This window comes from Haliaeetus leucocephalus, unplaced genomic scaffold (assembly GCF_000737465.1).
Source record: "Haliaeetus leucocephalus isolate CR32 unplaced genomic scaffold, Haliaeetus_leucocephalus-4.0 Scaffold195, whole genome shotgun sequence".
Lineage (NCBI taxonomy): Eukaryota > Metazoa > Chordata > Aves > Accipitriformes > Accipitridae > Haliaeetus > Haliaeetus leucocephalus.
The window spans coordinates 8,549,128-8,574,471 of NW_010972631.1; the positions used below are offsets into that span (position 1 = coordinate 8,549,128).

The 25,344-nt window shown below is 41.6% G+C and overlaps 1 protein-coding gene across 1 annotated transcript in view; it reads left to right on the forward strand.

Annotated features, from left to right (window-relative positions):
* Positions 1 to 8,521, forward strand: part of OGFRL1 (opioid growth factor receptor-like 1) — an 11,059-nt gene extending 2,538 nt beyond the window's left edge. The window contains exons 2-9 of the mRNA XM_010565826.1: positions 4 to 209; positions 440 to 508; positions 1,590 to 1,676; positions 2,229 to 2,310; positions 5,433 to 5,511; positions 5,604 to 5,670; positions 5,813 to 5,958; positions 7,550 to 8,521. Coding sequence (XP_010564128.1) covers positions 4 to 209; positions 440 to 508; positions 1,590 to 1,676; positions 2,229 to 2,310; positions 5,433 to 5,511; positions 5,604 to 5,670; positions 5,813 to 5,958; positions 7,550 to 8,309 — 1,496 coding nt within the window. The 3' untranslated portion in view covers positions 8,310 to 8,521. The remainder of the gene's footprint in view (positions 1 to 3; positions 210 to 439; positions 509 to 1,589; positions 1,677 to 2,228; positions 2,311 to 5,432; positions 5,512 to 5,603; positions 5,671 to 5,812; positions 5,959 to 7,549) is intronic.
* Positions 8,522 to 25,344: the final 16,823 nt, after the last annotated feature.

Sequence of the window (25,344 nt, forward strand, 5' to 3'; positions counted from 1 at the left end):
GAGGTGGAAGCGAGCCTGGTTTTTCTCCTCTTCCCCCCGTCGTTACGGTAACCGGCTCTTGGGAGGAAAATGAGGCCTTGAAGTCGCTGTCGGTCCCGCTGCTGCTTCTAGGGAAGGTTCTGCTTTACCTTCAAGGCAGTCTTGAACTCGGCCTCTTAACTGAAGGGGTTAAAAAGCTGAATATTGGAGCGTACGTTGGTGGGTCCGAGGTGAGGAGCTTTCGGAGCAAGTTTCTCTCTTTTAGGAACCCTTGAGCGTGCCGACCCTAAGGAAATTAAGGGCTGCTTTGCCCCGAGTTTTATTGGAGTTGGAACTGAAGGCAGGGCGGACCTGTTAGATGTAGTTTTTCAGCCCGTTTAGATGTATTACTGTTGTATTTGGTTCAGAAACCGCGCAAAATTAAATAAGCGTAAGCATTTTTCCCTTTTCTGCTTGATAGATGGTGATACTAATGCCCGATAACAGAGTGTCAAGGGGCGTCACTTGCTCGAGCCAGCCTGTTTTGCCCGTAGGTCAAAGCTGGTCTTGCAAAAGGAAGAGTGAAAACAGATGCTCGCTGGTCATTAACGTGCTACTGATAAGTATTGGGATGAGCAATAATAAAGGCAAACATCCAGTGCAGTCACAGGGAACTTCCCTTTTTAGGCTTGACTTTAACCTATTACATGTGTATTGCAAGGAATAGGACTAATTCTGCCCCCCCCCCCAATCTGGCCTTTAGTTTTAGTGCAGAGACTTATTTTACGAGACCAAAGAATACAAACCCTTTGCTGCAGTATGGTTTTAAAGAAATTACAAAGAAAATAAAGTTGTTGGTAGGAGGTTGAAGTCTCTGTACACTAAGGCTTCATGTTCTGTTTTTCTTCAGTGTGTGCAGCTTGTTCGCTGAAGTCAGTGGGATTATTTCCATTGACCTTGATGGGCTCGGGCTGTTTTGGGTCACAGCTTCCGAACAGCGGGGGGCCAGTACAAGTTCTCCTACATATGTATGTTCTCTAAGCAGGCTTTTGCTTTGGGGTTTAGTTGTTCCTCTTACTGGGCTTTAAATTTAAGTTCTGAGAAACAAATAATAGAAAATGGTTCAAGAAGGTGTTAGAACTGCAATTTGGCTTGTCCATGACTATTCGTTTTCTTCTACAGGATGCAACGATAGCAATTAAGTCAATGTACACATGACAAATAGTCTTCGCAAATAGTATGTTTTCCTGTTCAAAATGAGTAGTGTCTCTGCATTTTCGTGTTCAGCTACTTATCTCATGCCAGCACTTGCTAGGTTTACTTTGAAGTCTTGCATTTGGAAATTACAATCAACCTGTTGATTTAAATGCAATTCCGTCTCTTTGGAAGGACATTTCATAGTCTTGCTTTTGTATTTTATTTTATTTTATTTTTTAATTTAGGTTTAAAGTGTGTGGTGTTAAGTGTTCAGCAGGGAGATTTGCAGTGTTTGACCAAACAGTAGGCAAATGCGCACTCTTGTTTGTTTACATTGCTGAAATCCATCATGAAAAATAATTCTTTTAATATTACAGAAAGTCGCTATTTAGTGTGTTTGTGTATGGTTATTACCTACTTTCTGACTGTTTCAGGGTGGTGATGGAACTGAGCTGACAGCCAAGCCAAAGAGAAGCTTCTACGCAGCAAGAGATTTATACAAGTACCGACACCAGTATCCAGTAAGAGAATATTCTATGGTTTAAAATTGTGGTTTTAGTAGAAGACAGCACACAACCCAAACATTCCTAAACCTTTGTGGTGCCTAATAAATATGAGAAATGAGAAGCAAAAAGCTGATGCAGAGGCCCAATGTATGCCAGCGGGAGAGGAGTGAAACTAGTGCAACGTCTTTTCATCCCAGGTGTTCATGCATGTGTCAGCCTGGGAACAGTGGTAGGAGCCCAGAAATAGGCTTGTGCCTTGACCATTGAAGAGGGTAAATTATAGAGTTTGGACTTCTTATTATTTGTCTCTCAAGTTCCTTGAGACTGAAGTCAAGGTGCTGCTATGCTTGCTGCTCTAACCTCTGCCTTGGTAGGAGAAGGTACCAGCCAGAAGAAACTTGCAAATCCTTAAACTGAGTCTTTAAGTGCATGAGTGAAACTCTGTGGTTCCTAAAACAACTATGAAATGTTTTTTGTCCTCAAATTATTCAAAGAGCACAATATCACTTTCTGGATACTCTTGATAGGTTTTTGTAGGCTGATAATGTCCTATTTCCTTTCTTTTAGCAGAACTTTAAAGATCTTCGATATCAAAATGACTTGTGCAATCTCCGCTTTTACAAAAATAAAATCCCATTTAAACCTGATGGTGAGTAATCTGTGGCAATAATAGTGATAACAAAAGAATGCTCACTAATAATAGTAACAAGGTGAAACTCTAGTGATAATTGCCATGCTGACAAATTAAAGGTGTATAGTTATATATTGTACCACTTGAACCTCCCGTCTTGGAGTAGTGTGTTGATAACATACTTAAACCAGAGTTAGCTTTCGCTCTAGGGAGGTGGTGCTTTTCTCATACATTTTCAGCATGACGTAGAACAGGGCATTGTTTGTACCACTATTTTACAGTAGTGGCGTTACCTTTTATTAAACAAAGGTAAAGTTGTTCCACTGTGCTGCACAAACTCTTGCTGCTTGAATAGGAGTGGCAGGGATCAGGGTGTTGAAAAAGAATAACAACAATAATAAAATTATTTCTCAAAAGTCCCTAGTGGTTTTGGTAGTGGAGCAGGAACCTCATATGCAGGGTTCTGCACAAGCACAGGACTAGCTGAAAGATGACAAACCCTACTCTAGAGAGTTTGCAGTCAAAGTATGTGAGACAAGAGGGTAGCAGACAGATGGGGAAGCAGAAGGAGGCAATAAAACACTCTTGGTTAGAATGACAGACAGGAGTCTTGGCACAAAAGAGCTTAGCCATTGGCAAAAAAAAAAAAATTTGCAGGCCGAAAATAAGCTTTTGAGAGTTTTAGAAGAATGAGGAGGAAGTTACTTTGAAGGTGTTTGTAGAAAGATCCTCTCGGCATGAGAGCAGCTTGGGAGGAAATACTGAAGTGCACATCTGAGTACAGAAGTGAGATGTGGAGGCTGCCATTGAGGCAGGATCCTGTCGGAGGCAGGATCAGTCTCATAGCAACAAATAGGTTTTGATACAGTAGGAAGGGACAGGTCACAAAAGGCTTTGGAAGTGAAGGCGTATAGTTTTTGTTTAATGTTACAAAAAAGGGCTTCACAATGGAAGAATGCAAAGCAAAAAAAGAGGCAATATAAAAAAGCGGCTGTCTAGAAACATGATCATACCAGCAGCATTCAGGGTAGATGTAAGCATGACAAGAGGATGCTTTTCAAGGTCAGGAAAAGGGATGTTGAGGTGCAAAATGTCAAAGTTCTGGTAGGAAGCTGGGTGGGCAGGAATGTTATACAGAAGGATGTAAAGATGTACATATAGGAAAGTTGAAGATGAGAGCTGTTTATAGGCAAGATAGTGATAATATCCTCAGCAAGTGAGAAAACAAGTCAGGTTATGTGAAAGGAAGGTAAGACCTTTGTTTTCATCATCTTGAGCTTTATCTAGATACCTACAGGCAGATGCTGTGTTTTTAGCTTGACAGGAAGAAGAGTTAGACCTGTCAATTACCAGTACAGAGGTAGCAAATTCAGGGGACACTATGCAGGGAACAGATACAGAAAGAAAGAGAAGGCCACTGCGGTCCATGTGAACCTGAGGACCACGTGAACCTGAAACTGAAAGCCAGAAGAGGTTGGGGCGGGGTGGAATCCTTTAAAGTGCAAAATGAAGGAGAAATTCAAGAGGATTAGCCACGAGAAGAGATGGTCACCTAAAATCTGTAAAGAATAAAAGTTCTCTTAATATTTTAGGAGAAAGCCACAGTAGGTAGTGTCAAAGGTAGCTCATAGGTCATGGAGGCTGAAGTGTCGATGGCTGTGAACTCTGGCTGTGCAGAAGGTTTTACTGAGAATGGGAAAGAGTAGCCACCACCTTGACCTAAGTCTGTGGCTCTGTGAGTGTGTTCAGAGGGAGCCTAAGCTACCATGTTAGGGACTGAACTACTGGGGAATGTTATTAAAAAAAGACATTTCTAGTGCAGTACTAGATCTGAAGTTTAATTCCATGACCTGCAGATTTAGCTTGTGGTTCTGACTCAGAGCTGGCCTGTCTGTCTCTCTGCCCTGGAATTGAGCAGCAAGTTTTCCACTACTTGAAATGTAGGTTGGATACAGTGCGGTGGTGGCGGGAGGTCCTCTTGCCAAGGTCCTTTTCCAGCCTTGCCTGCACTGGAAACCCGATGTTCTTAGCAGCCCCTTTGACTCACGGCTTTCAGCATTTCTTGAAGAAAAGTACCAAATGAGTTCCTCTTTGTCACTGAGACTCAAGTGGAAATTTTCATGGGGTGGGGGAGAGAGAGAGAGACATCTCAAATGTATAATAGGGGACTATCTGTGTGGGACTTTGGGCTCTTTAGGCCACTCGTATACTATTTGACTTTGGGAGAGGGCACGCCGCAGTGATAAAACTGTTGTTGGTTTCAGAGTAGAAACAGGCTAACGCTGAACATTCATTCATGGAAAGAGACTGTACAGGTTTTGGAACAAGGAACATCCTTTTATGTACTTTGTGTATTTGTGCAGTGCCTGGAAAAGTGCCCTGGCCCGTGACTGAATTTCATGAGCATGGTCTCAGCACGAAGAATGATTAATTTCCTTTTGCATGTACTTTGCCCCCTTTTTCTATCACTGTGTCTTTCCAAGAGGAACAGACTGAACTCCACAACTGTTTTGAGACCACTAAAAGCTGAAATTCTCATTTGTTGAGCATGACCTGAGAACCCAAGGTCAAACTCATAGCAATGGTAGCAAGACTCAGCCACAGCTAGCTGAGAAAGATTTCCTAATCGCAATGTTATTTGCAGCTGGTGAGATTCCTAGAATGGGAGATTTCTTAGAGTTGAGGCTTTGTTCTACTCAGTTGAGATAGAGAGAGAGATATACAGTTTTGTCATGTTAAGGCAATGACAGGTGATTCACAATGCAATATTGTATGTAAGTGCTTTGTTAATTACCAGTCAGTGTGATAAAGGGATCTAGGACATGAGAACTTTTGGAGAAGTATATTTTAGAGAGGCTATTGTCACATACCCTCTGCTGGTAAGTAACTCAGTATAAGTCAGTTGGTTTTATTTATATTGAAATTTGATACATCTCTTATTTTTTAATTAAGTTTTAGTAACTATATTAATTTTAAATTAAAATGAATTTATTTATGGCTGTAATAGACCTTATTTCACATAGTATGTGAAAAACAATTAAAGTATGTATTCTATCATTGTGTTAACATGGCATGTACTTTATGTAGCTGAATGCTGGTTTTGATGGCTACCTAATAGTTTTCAAATTATTTTTATGCAGGGGTTTATATTGAAGAAGTCCTAAATAAATGGAAAGGAGACTATGAAAAACTGGAACATAACCACACTTACATACAGTGGTCGGTCACTTACTACATATTTCTGTTTCAAAGCATTAATTTGATTAAGTGTTCATATACTGTGAGCCATAATGTGCTTTTTCTTTTAACAGGCTTTTCCCACTGAGGGAACAAGGTCTGAACTTCTATGCTAAAGAATTAACTACATATGAAATTGAGGTAATACAAATTGAGCTCAATACAAACCATCACATTAATTTTGATACATAACTGCTTTTTGTTCTGTAGAGTTGTTTTACACAATGCAGAAGTACTCGCTTTAGTGCCACTTAGAATTTTGGATGTATTCTTTGTTTATTAGGAATTCAAGAAAACAAAAGAAGCAATTAGAAGATTCCTTTTGGCTTACAAAATGATGTTGGAGTTTTTTGGAATAAAACTAATTGATAAAACTGGAAACGTAGCACGAGCTGCTAACTGGCAAGAAAGATTTCAGCATTTGAATGAGTAAGTAATGACATGCACTCCACTCTCTAGAATTGCCATAGAATCTCTTTAGCCTTTTGTTTTCTGGAGAAAGGGAAGATATATTTTCCAAAGATTGCCAGGAAAAAGAGAAAAAGGAATAGCCGATGCCTGGCTTGTGTCTGCATGCGTATGTTCCTCGTTCCCCTCTTTTTGATTGTGCTTCTCGCCCATTACCAGTCTAAGTGACATTATTGAATTCCCTGAAAATACAACTTCAGATGGTGCTGAAGAAGATCACCGTTCCAAATTAGTCATGCTACTGAACGCGTTTTCACCTGATCCCAAAGTGCTGCTTCTCAGTTGGAAAGGACGCGTGGTTTACCTTTGTATTCATGTTTTGAGAAAAGCCAAATTCTCCACACCTGTATGGAAGCTAAATAACAAGATTTCCCTCCCTCCTCAAAACAAGAAATATTATGTATTTGATAATTTTTAATTGCAGTGCTTAACTGGAGAGGTTAATCATGCATTAAGTCAAACTTTAGCCCAAATTTCGGCAAATCACGTGTCGCTTTTCATTGGCGTTGTGTGGAGCATAAGTTTGCACTGAATTTTGTCCCATGTGGATTAATTGTATCAAAATCTCTTTTCAAATCCTGTGATCGCTTTCCTAATACCTCTGACCTTAGAGCTGAAGATTGTTTCCTTGCAGTACTTTGTTTTCCCCACCAAAGATTGTTTTCTTGCAGTATTTTGTTTTCCCCACCCAAATGAAAGCTTGTAGGTAGAATTGCTGATGAGTAATTCTGGGTGAATAATGGGAATAATTTGTTATTAATTTTACTTAAATATTATATGAGCCAATAGGGATGTGGGCTCAGACTCAGGCCACAGATAAAACAGGGTTTCAGGAAGCCCAGGTGTGACACACTGCACATTTTTACACTGTAATTGCTATATTCTCACCAGTGAGTAGCTACACAGTTTTAAGTCAGGAATTGGGACTGGTTTTACCTAATTTTAGCCATCTAAAATTTAGGCATTTAAGTTCTACTGTTTACTTAGGCGTACTTTATGAGGGAAAGAGTTCTTCATAAACACTTCCAGAACATAGTTCGTTCCATTTATCTTAGACGCTTCTTACGGCAGTGGGACTCATTGTCCAGAGATGCCTGTTTTTCTCCCAGCACTGACTGTATCAGAAGTGCAGGTAGCTAGTCTAGACTGGAGACACAGCTTTTAAATAACTTAAGTGCAATGGATCCTGTTCTGTAGCTGTATTGCTGCAATACACTACAAACCCCATATTTTATGAAGTGACTGGCTTTTCTCCTCAGAAAGAGTACATACAGCAGAAGGGATCAAAATCAGTACATGCTTTGATTTTATTTTTTGTCAGCCTGTTGCCTCAGTACATTTTACAGACACTAATTTTCACTCACAACATCCTAGCAAAGGAGGTGCTAGCAGGCTTCAGCAGCTGTGAGAAATTAAAGTACAGGAAGCCTGAAGTACACACCTGGAGTGATAAAAAGGAGTGAGGAATTGAAGTTCCAGTTCTGTATCTGTAATGGGGGCAGGGGGAGGAGGGTTCTGATTCAATGGAATTTTTTCACCCTTTTTTCCAAAGGTCTCAACACAACTACTTGAGAATCACTCGAATTCTGAAAAGCCTTGGCGAGCTTGGATATGAGAGTTTCAAATCTCCCCTGGTAAAATTTATCCTCCATGAAGCTCTTGTGGAAGATACCATTCCTAATATTAAGCAAAGTGCTCTAGAATATTTTGTGTATACTATTAGAGACCGAAGAGAAAGGAGGAAACTCCTGAGATTTGCCCAGCAACACTATACGCCCTCAGAGCATTTTATCTGGGGACCCCCAAGAAAACAGAAGTCGGAGGCAAGCAAAACAAATAAAAAGCCAGCATCTCCGATTTCTATTCACAATAGTTATATTCCTAAGCATAAGAAACCAAAAGAGCCTAAGAATACATCAGCAAGTGGAAGCTCTGCTGGTAAAACAACTGAAGAAAGAAAGGTAGAACTCACAAAAAACAGGGAAGAAAATGACCAGGATGAACAAGAAATGAACTGTGATCCTGTTAGGCAGAATAACAGTGAAAAGAACAGCGATACCGATAGCGGTCAGCTTTCAAAATCGGAAGAAATTCATGATACTTCAGACAGAAAGGAGGACGCTTCTCATTCCAAAAAAGATGATGAAAATCTGAACAGTGACTGTGGAAATCACCCAGACACTATAGAGAAAGATTTATGTGACACTGAGAATTCTTCAAATAACATGTCAGCAGAACTACAAGATAATCTTGATAAGGATACACTTTCAGGGGGGACCACCACAAAAAACAAGGATGAGCTCAAATCATGAGTCTGAGGTTAAAAATCATTATATTTCATATTGAATGAAGCAAATTATTCATTGCTCCTTCATTTTGGGTGAAATTTCCATCTAGTGTAGTATAAAATGTTCATGAGACTATGCTTGTTGTGAATACATCAGATTAGGCTTCTGTTTGGTTAATGAATTTTATTTTTCTTCAACTCGGTTGTTTATCAGCAGTCAACCAGGTGTGGCTCTTTAAAACAATTGTGTATCTTCAAAGCTAAGAAATCCATTATCTTTTCCAGACAGATTGCATAGAAAAGCTTATCTATTTTTTTGCCATTAAATTAATTCAGTATTTAAAAAAAAAAAAAAGAAAAAAAAAAGAAAAAAAAAAGTGTAACTTACTAGAAGGCCTTGGAACATCAGAATTTTTAAGTTTCTTTTAATATGCTTTAAGTGTTGATTTCCTTTTATGAAATGACTAGAAATTCTTTCAAGAGCACAGTTTTTTCCCTAGTGGATATTTTTTTAGGAACTATGTTCATGTTTAAAGGCAGTATTTGCACAGCATCTTTTACCTTAGATTAGCATCCTTGTTGGAGACACTTCGTAATGGGTATCAAAATGTCCTGTGCAGCTGGGTATCATTGTACATTGAATTAAAGTTTAACTTACAATGAAACTGTATCCACAGCTTTTGGGTACAAAGGAAGTTGTGCTTTAGACTTCTTTTAGTCCCTGTTAGGTTCCCTCTTCTCTTGACTCGTTTGTTGCTACTACTAATTTGCGGGGAGGGATATCTCTGATCACTCAGATTTGGTCTCAGTGTGAAAGCTCTCTGATGATAAGCTATAACAAAACAACTCCCCCAGCTGGGTTCAGCACCTAGAAGGCCTCTGGACAGCTGAAAAGCAGTGTCTTCACCACAAGGCACTGCTTCATCGTCAAAGCCGTCAGAGACAATGTCACCAGGCCTGTCCAGCTGGATCTTACCTGAACTTGGAGGTTTCTTGGCCAGTTTTGGGTAAGGTCTGCACAATGCTGAACACCCTCTTGCTGGTCTGGGAGAGAAAGGCCATCCTGATGCTTTCCTTCCAGCTGTCTCTTTCCTCTCTTTGCTCTCTGTCAGAGGTCTTTCACAGTTTAATGTTATTTTGATGATCAGCTGAAATCTGAGGCAGGCCAGTCTGCTGGCCCAGCTGGAGACCAGCAAGTAGGAATTTCCCAGTTAAGATCTTTCCCAACTTTCTTCACTGAAGGACTGTTTGCTTTCCCTGAGTAGCCTCTTCTGACTTCATGCCATTCAGTCAAACAAGATAGTACCCAGCAAGTTAATTGAATATGAATTAAAAAATAATTCAGGTAGAACTCACACTTTCTACAGCCCTAAAATAGTCTACAACTTCTGTATCTATTTTCTATTTAGAATTGTATATATTATCTACTGCCTTTAATGTATTTTTGATGAAATGTTACAAGGCAAGTGGCTAACTACAGTTAGTGTGTGTGAGAGTGCTACGGGACTTTATTGAAGTCTTATAACTCAAAATGGCAAAGTCTTCAGGGGTTTCAGAGCATAGACAAAATGTCTTGTATTTTTCCGTTTTGCTAATTCCCATCATGGCAGTGCATCATCTGTTGCTTTCCCCAGGTAGCACTGTTTCTTGGGATCAAATAGAATGGCAGTTGGAGATCTTGGTACCCATGGACAAAGATCAGGCTCTTTCCATCCTAAAAAGGCAGGGAAGAAGGAAGACATATCCCTCCTCCTCCTGTGCTGACTTGTAAGGAAAGGAATGTATGTATGTGGATTTTTTTAAGGGTAACCCAGATTGCTCGAGGAGGCATTAAGTCTGTCTGAGCAGAAATGCCCCAGAGAATTCCACTTGCAGCCACTGCCTCTTTAAAGCTGGAATGGTGCTGAGAAGCCTTTCACAATACCCTGGACTTGATCTAGGATCCCCTTGTCCGTGTTTGCCTCTGACCTTCAGAGCAGAAGGGGACAGGAAAAGGCTGAGATAAAATTGGTCCGTGTAGTTAAGGACTCTGACCCCACGCGTACGCACAGGGAGGACAACTTTATGTTCTGCCTATGACTTTTTAAATCTTGAGTGCCTAACCATGCCAACTTAATAGCATTGTTTTTACATAGTTATTTCTTGAATGGCATAAGGAAAATTTATACACTGTGTATGAGGAACATAACTATAAGGTAGGTAGTTATGCAGAGCCTTCAATTTATGGACTTTAGTATTAAGGTTAAACACTTTTAAAAAACTCATGGTGTTCAAGTGAAATAAGCGATGCTGGGGGTGTTATTATATTTATACTGTAATTGGATTGAACATCGATGACCTCAGGAGATCTTTTGTCTACTGAACAAAACAAAAAAAAAAAAAAAAAAAATCTTGCTCTAATTTTAGACCAGAAAGCTCTTGGGATGTGCATCCAGAAGATTTCTCTGCAGTACGGTATTCTGTTACTGTGACACAGCTTTCACCTATACATGCTTGCTGGTTCTGTACTCCTAATTAAGTACTTCATGTACTTTTAATCTGGCAGGGCTGTCTGCATTAAGGGCCCAGTGTATCTGAAAATACAGTCAAGAACTTTGGGACTCATATCCTTATATTAAGTTTGCAATATTTTTTTTTTTTTTTTAAATCCTCAACTCAGTATATTTCTATCAATTTTCATAGAAGTGAGAAGAGTAGTGGCATACCAGTTGCCTACAAAGAACTATGGTAAGTGAGGTTTTTTGTGTCAGGTGGGCTCTTGCACTCTGTAATCTTTGTTTTACAGCTTTATCAACAGAATTACTCCCATGGGACACTTCAACTTTGACTAACAAATTCTGCTCTACGTAAAATGTGATGTTTATCATTCTTTTCCATGGAGGAGTTGTTTCTTCTAATTTTGCAAGTGCTTAAAAGAAGGATTCATTGCAGGGCAATCATACAGTGTAGCATCCCATTGAGATTTGTGAGGATCAAGTGGGTGCACTGTATGCATTTCATTACAGGATCATGGCCTTAGCAACCAGAAGCACCCTGTGCTTGAAGTTTCTAAGTATTGGCTTTCAGGTTTACAGTACAGTATATGTTGAAATGATTGTATTCTCATAAGTGCCAGTACTTAATTATACTTAATTATTTAACCGTTACTTCAGAAACTGAGGATGTGCAAAGAAAGTCAGCACATTTGCTCACTGTTAAAACTTAGTTTTGTCTCTCTATTATGCTTAAGTATTCAGGGATTTCTGTGTACTTACTACGATAATGTGTTTTGGCCCAGTGTTTTACTGGAATCTGAGCTATTAATTTATTAATTGAACAGAATCTCCCATACAGGTGTTCTTTCCTAATAAGTATATCTGAGTAGCCTCTCGTACTGCTAAGCAGGAGTAACGTGTATATGCACATGCCTGTGAATTTGATTTTACGTATCCTGCGGTGAGGAGATACGAACGCGCAACTTGACAAAATGTTACTGAGTACACGCATGGAAGTGAAGGCGATCGTACAAATCATGCAAAAATGCAGCACGTTAGTTACAGATCTGTGCCGTACTATCCAGGACGTAACTCTGCCTTGGTACCTGGTTCGGTGTTGGTGTAGAGACTGAAAGCTTGGGTACATGAGGTGTGCACTGCAGACCGTTCGGATAAGAAGAGCAGATACGCGTGTGCACGTATCTAGGAGCAGAACTGAGCTCTTGGTGTCCGTATTGCTCATATTTAAAGGCATGAACCTGAAGGATGCTAAAAATATTTGCAGTAAACCTTTGAGAGCTGTTCCCTGGCTTGGTCAGCTCCCCAGTTTCCTGCTCTACGATTGCAGCAGTCTGATGTATTAGGTATTTGTATAATCATAGTTAATATTTCATGTAACCTAGTGTAAGCTTCCTTGAATTATTCCAGGATAATTCTAATAATCTGCAGTTGCATATACCTGTATTATAACCAGAAAGTTTACAGACTTTAGAAGCTTTGTGTAATTTTGATGGATGAGCTAATAAGGTAAGTCAAGGCAGATTTACTAGATTCAAATGGAAAATGGGTCTTGTTTGTTTTTAAATAAAATTTATGTATATCTGTTTAATTGAATTATTTTTTTGCACCTTTCTTTTCCTGACAGTTGTGATGCTACTGATCACAAAATATAGTAAGATATACATGTTTAAGTGAAAATGTAATTCTTATTACGCCATACTTTTACAGGTAACATACCATGTTGAATTTCCTTGACAAAAGCTGTATTTATGAATAAGAAGCAAGTATATGAAGTAAGTTTTGCCATTAATAAAAGTGTGACAATATCACGCTAATGATGTACATTGTCGTAAGAGCTACCAGTGTGGATCAGAGCCAAAGATGTTTCTAGCCTTGTATCCTGCCTCCAGCAGTGGCCACCAACAGATGGTGTGAAATAAAGAACAGCTAAGGTGACCCCATTTTTCTCCAGGAATTTTTCCATTTTTGAGCTCATGGTTTCTTTCAGCCTCCACAATCCCTTGTGGCTGTGAGTTCCGTGTTTTAATTCGGTTTTGTGTGGAAAAAGGAATCTCTTGTTTGCCTCAGATCTGTTTATTCAAGAATTGCTAGTGCATTTAAACACAGTTACTAAAAGTACTGTAAGATGCACAGTAATCCACTTCAAGTCAGTTTTTAAAAGCTGTAGGAGATTCTAGTGATAAAATACCTGCTTAGGCAGAAAATGTCCTGTGTTTCTATCCTTAGGCAGAAGATGTCTGCTTAGGAAGAAAACTTGTCCTATGTTGATGACAATATTATCTTGCTTGTCCCTTCTGAATAAATTTTTATACATAAATCCTTTTGTATGAAGTATTAAAAGTTAAATTCCAACTGCAAAACAGATTTTATTTTTTTTTCCTATCAGTGTAAAAGCAAGATCAGTCAAAGGCAAAACCTATTCCTAGCCCACATCTGAGTGAGGTACCTCTGGATGTGGAGACACCAGCATCAATGGGTGTAACGTTGTGATCATGTAGAAGGCAGAAATACTATCTGGGATTTGCTGAGAACCATACTCCTCATTCCACATTTTGGTAACTTATTTTGATACGAGTCCCTGGTTCAAATTGCAATTGGAGTAACTGCTCAAAAGGTGTTTTTGATGGCCATCGGAGCCTGAAAATGAGGGATGGGTCAAAAAGGCCTGAGCATGAGCAACCCGCCCTCCATTCATGTCACGGTCAACACCATAGGTTGACAACTAACAGGTTCTTAGATGCAGTTCTCCAAGGGGAATGTAAATTGTGTGTCTCTAATATCTCTGTGCTCTGTATTGCCTGTGAACTATTTATTTTCCTGAAAGCTGTGTTCCTTTTACAGCCCACGTTCTTAAGTATACTTACTTAAGACCATCGGGGAAAGGAGGAGTTTATTTTAAAGAGTGTATTTAATACATGCCATACCTAATGGACTCCTAAAATATAGTTCAAAAGCTATAGAGACCAATTAAATAGAGACCTCTTCTGGCTTTATATTTATCTTCACCTTTATTTTCAAAAGCATTAAGCTGTTTGCTGTAAAATAACAAACGTGAGAATTGGCAAATTGTTCTGAAAGAAGTCTCTTACTTCTTAGAAACTCAGCACTTTTTAATTCTACCACGCTTACAAGTCTAGTGGCGTATTCATCAACAAAAATTTATTGTGAAATATATTGAATGTATTTACTACTGTGGCTAACTATGTGAAAATTATTGTTTTGCAGTAAAAAAGGTTATGGCGTTTATATTTTGAGGATCTGCTGAAGCATGTTTGCTAATCCTTAGTTGCTCTTTTTTCTGTGTTTTAACCTATTCCATAGTTGTTTGCCTTTTATGCAGTTTGAGTTGAGCAACAGATGATTAGGTATAGTTTTGCACTGATAAAATTTGGAAATATCGTAGACTTCATTGTTAAAATGTATTCTAAGAAAAAAGTGCAGTAAAAAAAACCAAACCAAAACCCAACAATTTTTACTTGCAAAATGAAACAGCTACATGTCAGTTTTTATGAATGGTCCTGCTCTCTTCTCTGTATTCCTTTGCAGTGTTTAATTACAGAATGCCGTGCATGTTTGGTAGTACCAATACCATATGTATGTGGTAGGAGTGGTAACCAGTTTCTGGATTTGTAATGCACTATAAAGATATATTTTATAATTCTGTAACTGTATGGCAGTGTTATGCCAAAAAAATTGTATAAACATAAAAAGCAATAGTTTATGTTGCTTACTGCTATATTTTAAATCGTTTGTAAAATGAAATACTTGGATTTCCTTTCAGGTAAATATATTTTTAATAACAGCAGCCAAAAACTCTAAACTAATAAAGCTTCTTCATTTAGCAGCATTGTTTTAGCAACATGTACAAATATTGTGTAGCTCTAATAATGTGTAATTGCTGTTCGGCGCTTGTTTGTATAGTCTTCTGTAAATGTATTAACACTTAAAAGTAGGGCATTAAAGGCTCTGGTCTTCCTTTTTTGTTGTCAGTGGCAAAACCACCATGGATAGCAGAGGAACAAGGGAAGGCCCAGAGTGAGCTTTACAAAAAGCTCGGGTGGTTGGTTTTTTTTAATTTAAGAAAAATATATACTATGAAAACACTGTTAACATTAAAGGGTAGAATATCCGTTATGATGGTGGAGGCAGAAACCCCCTGGAGCAGTGCCAGCAACTGGCTACTGCTGCTTAAACTTAGCAGGGAAACATTTAACCTGCTGGTTGTATTTGTCCTGCGCTGAAGCTGTAGAATTGGATGGCTTCAGCTACTTTGCCCCCTCATTTTGTAGTAAGCTGTTACTCACACGGTGGGACTGCAGATTTATGTAGCTCTCTAAAGGGCTCAGCAGGTTTGGAGAGGATTTCCTATTCTCACACGTTTCTTCTCAAAGCGAGGAGGAGCAGGTGCTCCTTACGTGGAAGGAGGGCCTCGTACGTGGTCAGTGTCTCGAATGAAGCTTGGCATTAATGTGGCTATATTAACTTACCTCCACGTTGTCAGGTCATCCAGGGATGGGCTCAAACTGGTAGGCAATAACACGATGTGTCAGCATGTTGTTTCCCCAGAAACTTCAGTTACAGCTCCCTGAGGCAACTGCGATGGTTCATCTGCTTGTTGGCAAAGACCGGCTGCAAGGCAGTTGCCCTCTCCTACCCTTGGAGCATAAATTTCACAACTAGAAGGGCCATGGCCTGTATGGAGACATTTCATTATGTTGCCGGCTCTCATACCAGCAACTCCAGGCTTTGAGCACGTCTGCAGTAAAAAGATTATTCCTGGGTAGAGCACCGACGCTCATGGGTGCCAGAGCCACGTCTGAGAAGTTTTCTTGGGGCTCATTACAAAGGTAAGCGCGTAGACCGATATCCCAAGTCTAGCTGGCCCTAGTTAAATTAAGACAAACCAGCTTCTGGAGGAGGTGGAACACGGGGGTGATGGGCTCAGCACCCCGCGCCTCGCCTGCTGCCTCCCCCAGCCAAAGGGGCAGGCACCCGCTTGGGCACACAGTGACACGACATCTGGCCGCTGGGGGCCAACCCCTCCGTCCCACCTCCACGAAAATACCATGGTGGATGGAAATACGTGCGTATCTCTCGGGGCGTGCATTCGCCTACTTTGCTTTATTTTGGGGGGTAAAATCTAGGAAATGTTCAGCTGTCAAGGTCATGGGGGGCACAGAGAGCACACTTCTGCTCTGGTGGGAATAGCACACGGCAAGGAAGGATCGAGATGACAACGCTTGTGTTTGTGCAAGGAGAGTTGGGAAGCGCTTTTATTATGCATAGAGTGGCGATGGAGACTGCTGACATTAATCTAAACTACCTCTGTTGTTTAGGGAGTTAAACCGCAAGGTTTTGTTTTGATTTTGTTGTTTTGCTGAAGTATTTTTCTAACAGAGCTGTGCCATAAAATTGGGATGAAAATATTTTATTTTGATATACGCGGATGATCTTGAGCAAGGCCTAAAATGTTTATAACGATCACGTTAATTGCAAAAATGTGATTTAGCTAACAAAACCTGGGAATACTCTTCCTAAAATTACATTTTGATGGATTTATTTTGCTTTGTTTGTGTGGGCTGAGTAATAAACCGGAAGGCAAAATATTAAATACCTTCACTCCCTGGGCTTAATACGGGCCAAGTAGTATGGGATTGGGGCAATCCCAAGCACAAATACAGGCTGGGCAGAGAATGGGCTGAGAGCAGCCCTGCGGAGAAGGACTTGGGGGTGTTGGTTGATGAAAACCTGGGCATGACCCGGCAATGTGCGTTTGCAGCCCAGAAAGCCAACCGTATCCTGGGGGGCATCCAAAGCAGCGTGGCCAGCAGGTTGAGGGAGGGGATTCTGCCCCTCTGCTCCGCTCTGGTGAGACCCCACCTGGAATATTGCCTTCAGCTCTGGGGCCCCCAACACAAGAAGGGCATGGACCTGTTGGAGCAAGTCCAGAGGAGGGCCACGAAGATGATCGGGGGCTGGAGCACCTCTCCTGTGAAGACAGGCTGAGAGAGTCAGGGTTCTTCAGCCTGGAGAAGAGAAGGCTCCACGGAGACCTTATTGTGTTCCTTCAATACTTAAAGAGGGCTTATAAGAAAGATGGGGAGGGACTCTTTAACAGGGAGTGTAGTGATAGGACAAGGGGTAATGGTTTTAAACTGAAAGAGTGTAAATTTAGATTAGATATTAGGAAGAAATTCTCTACTGTGAGGGTGGTGAGGCACTGGCACAGGTCACCCAGAGAGGCTGTGGATGCCCCATCCCTGGAGGTGTTCAAGGCCAGGTTGGATGGGGCTTGGAGCAACCTGGTCTAGTGGAAGGTGTCCCTGCCCATGGCAGGGGGGCTGGAACCAGATGATCTTTCAGGTCCTTTCCAACCCAAACCATTCTATGACTATCACTCCCAAGTTAAATCAGTAAGTGTGACTGGAGAGTATCTGCAGTTTAAACATAATCCTCCAAAGCAGCAGCAAAAGTATCTACAAAAGTATTTTGCGACTAAGTAAAGGTACATAATGACACCACTTTTTAAACATTAGCTTCCATATCCTCTGAGGTGGATTACATTGTAGTCAAAACTCTATTATGACTTTATTGACTGGTTTGTACCATATATGAAAGTTGCACTTCAGCTCCAATAGAGCCTGTTCTTTAAAGCCTGGCTCACGTCGGTGGGGGCAGGAAGAGTGGGTGTTCGGAAACACTGGAGACCCCAGTTTTGTCCCCACCTTGGAAGGCTGTCGCTCCTGGCTGGCACAGAGACCCAGTCAAGCAGAGTCTTGGGTCAGGGTCGTAACATGGCCTTGCTCCCACCTCTCCGAAGATGCTGTAATCAAACACGCTTCGTTTCCCTGCAAGGAGATGAGCTGAAGATTTGGCCGTCTCAGAGCTGGTCTGGGATCTGCCACTCATGGCCAGGGTCCGGGGCTGGGCAGGGGGTTGTTCTGCCTCCCCACGGGGGTCTGATTCCTGCAGGCAAAGTTACGCGCCCGGTGGGTTTATTGACCTGCCTGAGTGCAATTACTTGCAGCAATTACTGGCAGCTCAGACCTTGCCTTGTGGTTAATCTTCCTCTGCATGTTATGGGGTGATCTTAAAAATAAAATTATTTTCCAATAATTCTCCCTATGAAAAGTCAATTTAAGAAGGTTTAATTAGGCCCAAGTATTCGCCTTATCTGATAAACTCTTTTGATATAGTATATGCAGTTCTTTAGACGTTTTTGCAGGCAATATTCTATAGACATCGTAATTTCAAGGCTTACTGAATGTAGGAAGAACATTTAAAATTCAACTGGCTCTTTCTATTTTTATTTAATGTATAAATCAGACATAATTCATGCATAGTTCCTTCCAGGTTTAGACATTTATTGAGCACTATGTATGGTTATAAACATTTTGTGGCAGCTGTTTCAAATTTCAGAATAGAAGTAGAAAAAAAAAGAAACCTCACATTTTCACTTCTCCAATTTCCTTTGAAAGCTTAAACAAGGAAGCTTCTAATTTTCTGCTTCCAAACTGGCAGCTGAAATTAGGGCCTTGAATTACTTCTGAGAACTAGGACTTGGGACCTTCAGCCCTACATGGGACCCACAGTCGCTTGGAGGCAAATCTGTAGTACTTGGTTAACTAAAAATGCAGAAATGTAGTAGAATTTTCCAAAACTACAAGGCACCTAATGCTGATACTCAATTAATGAGTCTTCTCAGGAAGTCTATGAAGGGTTTCTCTGCATCTAGAGAAGCTCAGGAGCAGTCTAGTTCTTCAGTCAGTTTTGAAAAGGTTATCATGAAACCCCACATTTTAACTCTTCACTTGAAAATAAGAGTTCTTTTTATTTTTTTCTCCTTTTTTTTTTTTTCTTTTACGGTAAGGACACAGTGATAATGGCACCTTTTTTACATTTTAAACTGTAAAACAAACCTTTGCTGTGTTGACATGCATCAACAACACCCTCCACGCTGGTGGTTGCTTCTTACTCATCCTCAGTCAGCTCCATTGCACGCTCAAAGCCATCCCTGCTAGGCTGAAGTGGGCATCTGCTTTCTCTTCCCCCCCCCCAAATGCAGTCCCTTTCAGCCGCTGCTGCCTCGCCGAAAGCAGAAACACTCTTTTCCCAGGTCTCTTCCTTGCACTTTTTCAAGGATGGGTAATGGCCCATCAGTGCATTGGTAGCTGTTGTGGGGACTCTTTGCTCAACTGGTGCCCACCTTTTCAAGACTTTCGCTGTTATCCCACCCTTAAGCTGTGCAGACACCCGGTGCCAAGCTGCGTTCACGCAGTGAGACGATTAAGACAGCCGTGAGCCCCGTGCCGAGGCAGCGCAGCCTCGCTGGCAGCGAGGGAAGAAGACCACCGTCCCTCGGGAGACAGAGAGCCCACCTCAGGGTGGGTGGTCCAGCCTGCGTGGGGGGGTACCGGTGCTTTTAAGGAAGGGCACGCGCGTGAGCGATCGCAGTGAGCCTTCCTGTGGCTTTATATGAAATTCCCCAAAAGACTACACTCAGGTATCAGAGTTTGTTTATGGTAATGAAGGCCCAGTGCCATAAAGCTAGGAAGAATATGTCCCAATAGTGCTTTTTAGAAGCTTTTCACCACTTTGGATAAAATGCTGCTGACAAAATTTCAATCTTGAAATCTCCTGCAACCATCAGATAATTAAGAAAATGTTGCTGAGTCACACCCGCATAGGGTAAGTAAGTGCCTCCCCGGGGCACGGCTGGGAACACCGATGCCTGTTTCAGATGTGTCCCCAAATGCAGCAGATGTCAATGATTAAGTAATATACCCAGTGGCACATTCTCTGCTGACTCATTTGCTGCACTGCTACTGAGATAATAGGAGTCCTACCAGGTAAATTCAAGGCAGAGTTTTGCCAGGACTTTACAAAGATCTTTTCATATAGACTCGGAAGGATGATAAATTTATATAGTAAGAGTCACATTGTAGTTCAAGGATCTTTGCTGGAGAGAATCTGACTCTTCTGGGACCTGTTTGTTGAAATTAGAAGTAGGATGAAAGCTATGCCAGAGACTCTTCTTCCATGGACACCTGAATAAATCCCAGCAAGCATCATCTGCTTTTTGTCAGAAATAATTTGGGAGATTATATAAATCTCAGTCTTTTGGTGTGAGCAGTCTAAGAGCAAAGGTGAGGGTAGGACTTTGGTGACTGAACCCTTTGGTATGAAATAAAAGTATAAAATAAAAAAAAAAAATAGCATAGCAAATGTGAAATCTGTGACCCAGATAACTCCAGTTCAGTGGCTGCCTAACCCTAAATTGTCTTACCTATTAAGTCAAAGTTTTCCTAGATGCCTGACGTCCTGCTTCTGGGCAGGCTCTGATGGTAAAATTCCAGCATCAGGAGGCAGATGGGAGTTAATGAAATGTTACAGAGAGCTGCACGGAGGGATGCTGAGAGAAAAGGCACAGAAAAGAGTCTGTTGGATTGGAGGGGTTTTTACCCAAGGATACTGTTGAAGCAATGGCTGGGGGATGAAAAGAGGAGCTTTCATGCCATTGTGAGATGGGCTGTGTGTAGACTGGCGGTGGGCGCTCCCCTCCTCTCCCACTCGCTTTCTCAGCCAGAACTGACTGGATGTCACTGACTTGGAGATAAGTAGGAATGATGAATGTTTCAAAAGACACTTTTGCCGCCTCCAGAATCCTGATGCGTTTATGGATCTGCAAATCTAATTTCACCTTCCTGTAACGTGAGCTAAAAGCTTTATTCAAAAGTTCTGAGCTTACCTTGAGCAGGATTTCCTCAAGGGCCAGTGATCACTCTTGTAGACCCCAGTGGAGCAACTGTCCTGATGATTCTTAATTTTTTTGGCCCTGAGTGCACCAGCAGGCTCTGCAACGTCCCACGAGGCGTTTGGCTGCCTGTGCTCAAGGGCAGCTCTGTAACCTGGGGTCAGACTGTGGTGGAAAGAGCTGTGGCAGAAAGAACTGTGAGGTGCCTCACTGGGGCCTCCCCTGCTCTGCAGAGGAGCTGGGGTTAAGGTTAGGCTCAACCTCTGATCCTTGGGCTTTGCTTTGCCTGAGCTATGCTGTGGCCATGCCTCTGCCCAACCATGCTCCTCACTGAAACCTTCCACTTGACTTGACTCATGGCTTGACCGGACCTGCCTCACTCTTATTGTTATTTTTCAATTTTGTAGCTCTACCAGAGAAAGAGTAGATTAACCAATGTAATTGAATAGTCTTTGCTGCAAATGTAATGAGATAGACTGCCGGTAAGACACGTTGGTGCCTCAGACACCTGCCTGGAGGGTCCCTGAGGGTCTTCTTCCCTCCTCAGACACCCTCGTCCCACCACTGCAGCCCCAAACCGTGGCACCAGCCAAAGCAGCAGCAGCTCTGAGCATCTGCAGCCTGACCGGTGCCTGCTCTCGCCTGGCACCACAGCCCAAGAGACTGCTGACCAGCATGTCCCCAAAGCCAAAGCTGGTGGCTTTGCTCGCTCTTCTGGGCTCAGGCCTTCTCTTCCCCCGCTCTCCTGGCTTTGGGCTCGTCCCAGTTCCCTTGCCTCCTGCTCCCTCTTGTCTGCATCCCTTTTCAACAAAAAACCCAAGACGGCAGTCAATATGAGGGCCAAAACTAATGGCAGTCGCACATTCGTTAATCGTATTAACATTCACATCTACATTAATGACAGCACTGCTAAGCATAGCTATGTCGCAGCCTTTCTCCTTACGCTGGTGATCATTTGAACGGTAACTTCACTGCAGATACCACCCCGGGCTCAAAGAGTCCAAACTCAGAGCAAACACTCAAAGCTAAAAGAAGGTAATCGTCACAATGTTTAGGATTTACACTACGCCATTCGCAGCAGTCGTGACAGTATTTCAGTTTCTGTGTACGTTTGGCACTGGCTTCCTCCCAATTTTTGCAATGACAGCTACCGGCAAGATTAGAGAACCTTTGCTTCTCTTTTAGCTATAAGTCTCCTACGAAAGAGAATTAGTAAAAATCAGCCGGACCCCTAAAGTAGTCTCTTTTCATAGGTGAAAACAGGGATGCTGCTGAGGGGTTAAGGTCACTATTTGAAAAATAATCCTCCATTTCTTAGGTGAAAGGTTCTTTGATTTTTCTGTCTCCAGTTTGCTTTGCCTCTCTCTCTCATATATCTACGGTGAAAGTGGAAAATATCTCAGGATGAGGATGGCTTGTAGAGAAATGCAATGAGACCATAGGAAGCTGATGAGATGCTTTCTGTGGAAGCCAAGCTGCAGGACAAGAGAGGCAATTCACAAGTGGTAGAACAGCTGGCAACTCCAACCCACACCATCTGGATTTGTGTGATTTTATAATATTTATTGTCACTAACTCTGAGAGGAATATGAATAGAGCTGGCTGCAAGTGGAAATGAGCTGGCTTTTCAATAGAGCGAATTGTGTGCAGAGCCTTGGCAGGGACACACAGCAGGGCGAGCATCTGATATCAGCCGGCCAGCCGTGAATTACCACTTCGTTGGTCAGGCTGGCTACATGCAACAACAACAGAAAAAATTTCAGTCAGGCGAGGGAAGCCCTGCTGAAAAAATGGCATTTCAAATCTATCATTTGGAGAGGGGAGATAGAAGGTTGCCAGCTCTCCATCTTTAGCCTGAAGTTTGTGAGAGCTGCCTCATTTTTTCCTTAAAACCTTAGCATTAATAGATGTGGCATTACTCAAGAATCTTACAGTTATATTTTTAAAAAGTCTTTTCGGGTCTTATGGTTAAGAAAAAACTGTGACCGAACTCTACCTAACAGCTGCAGAAAATGGAACAACCCCCGAGTGCATTTTCTTAAATCTGATTTGAACCAGTTTGTGGTTTTGGGATTCTCACGTGTGATTGTGAAAGCACTGAGTTGTCAGTGTTGAGCGTATTCATGTAGGTAGCATGATTGCTGCCTTAGGAAACTGTTCTCTGGAGGTGCCTGTTTCGCTTCGTGAACACCGAAGGGAACACTGCTGCTCCTCACACAGCTGTCCCAGCTGGAAGTTCAAAGTGGGACAGGGAGAGTTTAGGCTTTTATGTTTCTGTTCCTCATCTGTGAAATGGGATAACACGTTTTTTTCCTTCCTGCAGATCAGCCAAAGAATAAATTCCTCTTCTTCTGATGTCACGAACTGGTAATTACATGAAAGCTCAACCTGTCTTATTTTTATTTTAAAATGGTTTTACTTCTCATGGGGCATTAGGAAAGCTTAAAACTTTTAGTCTGAGTTTAGTTAAACCAGACTTACAAAGGAAGACTAATAATGGTATCTTCCTTCCTTGCCCTCTTTCTTTCTTTCTTTTTCGAACTTACACATTTCAGTCCTATGTGGTTTGGGAACTGACCTATTTTTGATCATTGACTGTAATACTGAAACAACAGAGAAATACTTGCCACAAGATATGAAACAGAAATTAGCATTTTATTCTAGTAGAATACTATATTTTCTAAATCTTTTCTTCATGTTTGAAAGTCGGGTTTTAATTATTTTTTTTTAAATGGAAAAATACTGGTTCTCTGTTCTGGGATTCACTCCAGAGCTGAAAACACTAGTATTTGTAGCACATCAATTTACAAACCCCTTTAGTTAAGCTGAAGAAAAACGTAGCAAGACATGAATGCCAGAGAAGATGAAGTGCCTAGCTAAGCAGCACACAAAAATGCATCTTATGTCCAGCTTGCACTGAGTGCAATGCCTCAAAAGGGAAAGGGCAGTCACAGAGAGCAGCGCTGGCTCTTCTGTCCCTAGCTAGCAGAAACGGGTGATAAAAGCAACAGCAGAGAGGAATGCAAAGATCTGGCACTGGCATTAACAAGGTACCCCTCTAGAAAAGCCTGCAGTGGTAACAGAAATATTTTCAACACTGAAGACTACTCTGTAACTAGTGTGTCAAGAGGACACCAAGAAGGAGACCAACCTACGTGTATCTATCTATCTCATGTACCGTGGTGAAGATAAATCAAGAAGTAGAGAAGGAAACTCAGCTATTTCTGTCAGCGGGGTGGTGTGAGCTAGCTGTGCATCTATTGAAAAGGAAGAATTCAACTAGAGAAACAAGAGGGACATATCAAGCACTATTGCTCTCCTACTTCAAGAGAAAGGACTGGGAATTTTTCAGCCCGTCCTTGACTTAATCCATTTTACCAGTTTTTGTGTCCCTGCCTGGTGAGACCTCGGTTTAGCTGAAAAAAATAGGAGACCTTGAAGCACAACCTAAAGAAACAAATCCCTGCTGTGCTTGCTGGGCATGGGACACGTCCTGCTCTGAATGCCCCATGTGTGTGTACCAGGATCTGCCCCCCTTGAGGCTTTTCCTGCATGAGGCTGTATAATACTAAAGAAATTCCCTTATGATGAGTTTCCCAAGGGCATTTTGTACAGTGCGCTATCACAAAGCTGTAAATTCATTCACTCTGTATGCATTTGGTGGCATTAAGATTTGAAGTATTCAGGGGGAAAATAAGTCCTATTCTGGAAATGCCAGCATGTGCGGACAGGAGTGAACATAAAGTGGACAGCAGCATCTTCTCTTTTTTTCCTAGTCAGACGTGCTCACCCACAACGTCATCTGCCACAGTAGCTTGGACATCCCCAGGGCCAAGTCCTGACTGGTGCCAGGCTTCGCAGGATGAACTGGGAGGCTGGTCGTAGCTGGGCTGGGCTTTCCAAAGGTCTCCTACTCCTTGGCCTCAGTACTCTGGGCTTACTGCATGCACGCCGTGATGCCACAGGGGTTTATGTGAGTGGCCTTTATGTGTCCTCAGCCGTAAGGCAGAGGGTCAATGCGGTCTTGAAACAAAATTCTTCAATTTAAAAATCATTGTTAGCAATCATTCACTCAGATCCCTTACACTGAAATGCCTATAAACACAGATATTTCACAGCCAGATAGTATGTTCTCTGTTCCTGAAAGAATAGCTCTATCGGTTTTTTTAAAGGGTAACTGTTGAGCAGACAAATGGAAATGTGACCATTATATAGAACAAGGCGTGTAGTGAAGAGAACAAATTCCTCAGCTCTCTGACAGCAAAATTGTGTTTAATCATATTCAGCTCTTTTCTCCTTGTCCAGGCATGTCCAGAAAAAAAATCAATCTTATGATCAACATGCCACAGGAATCTCATTTTTTAATTTAGCTCTCTGAGGGATTCTCTTTTGATCCTTCTGATCAGACAAGAACAATTACTGTGCCTCTAAGCTCTCCCCTGCCTCCAGTCTCCAATTAGTCACATCGATAACATTTTTTCAATGTAAAAATCAGGTCACCTCTTCAACTGCTTATGTCTAAATCAGGAGACACTATGATAACTCATTCACAAAACAAAACCTCACTCTTCCCAGCCAGCCCAGGGCCTTCTGCCTCCAGGTTTTCAAAATCATCACCTTTTAAAAACCTTCGTCTGAGCTGTAAGCAAGCCACTGATGAAATTTTTGTTTGCTTGAAATACCTCCTGGTGTTTTGAGAAGTACATGAGCTAAGCCAAGCACTTGACTGCATGTGTTTCAGTTCGCTAAACAGACCTTCTGAGATCAGTGGGATACTGACACATCCAAAATTGAGCCTGTACTTAAGTGCT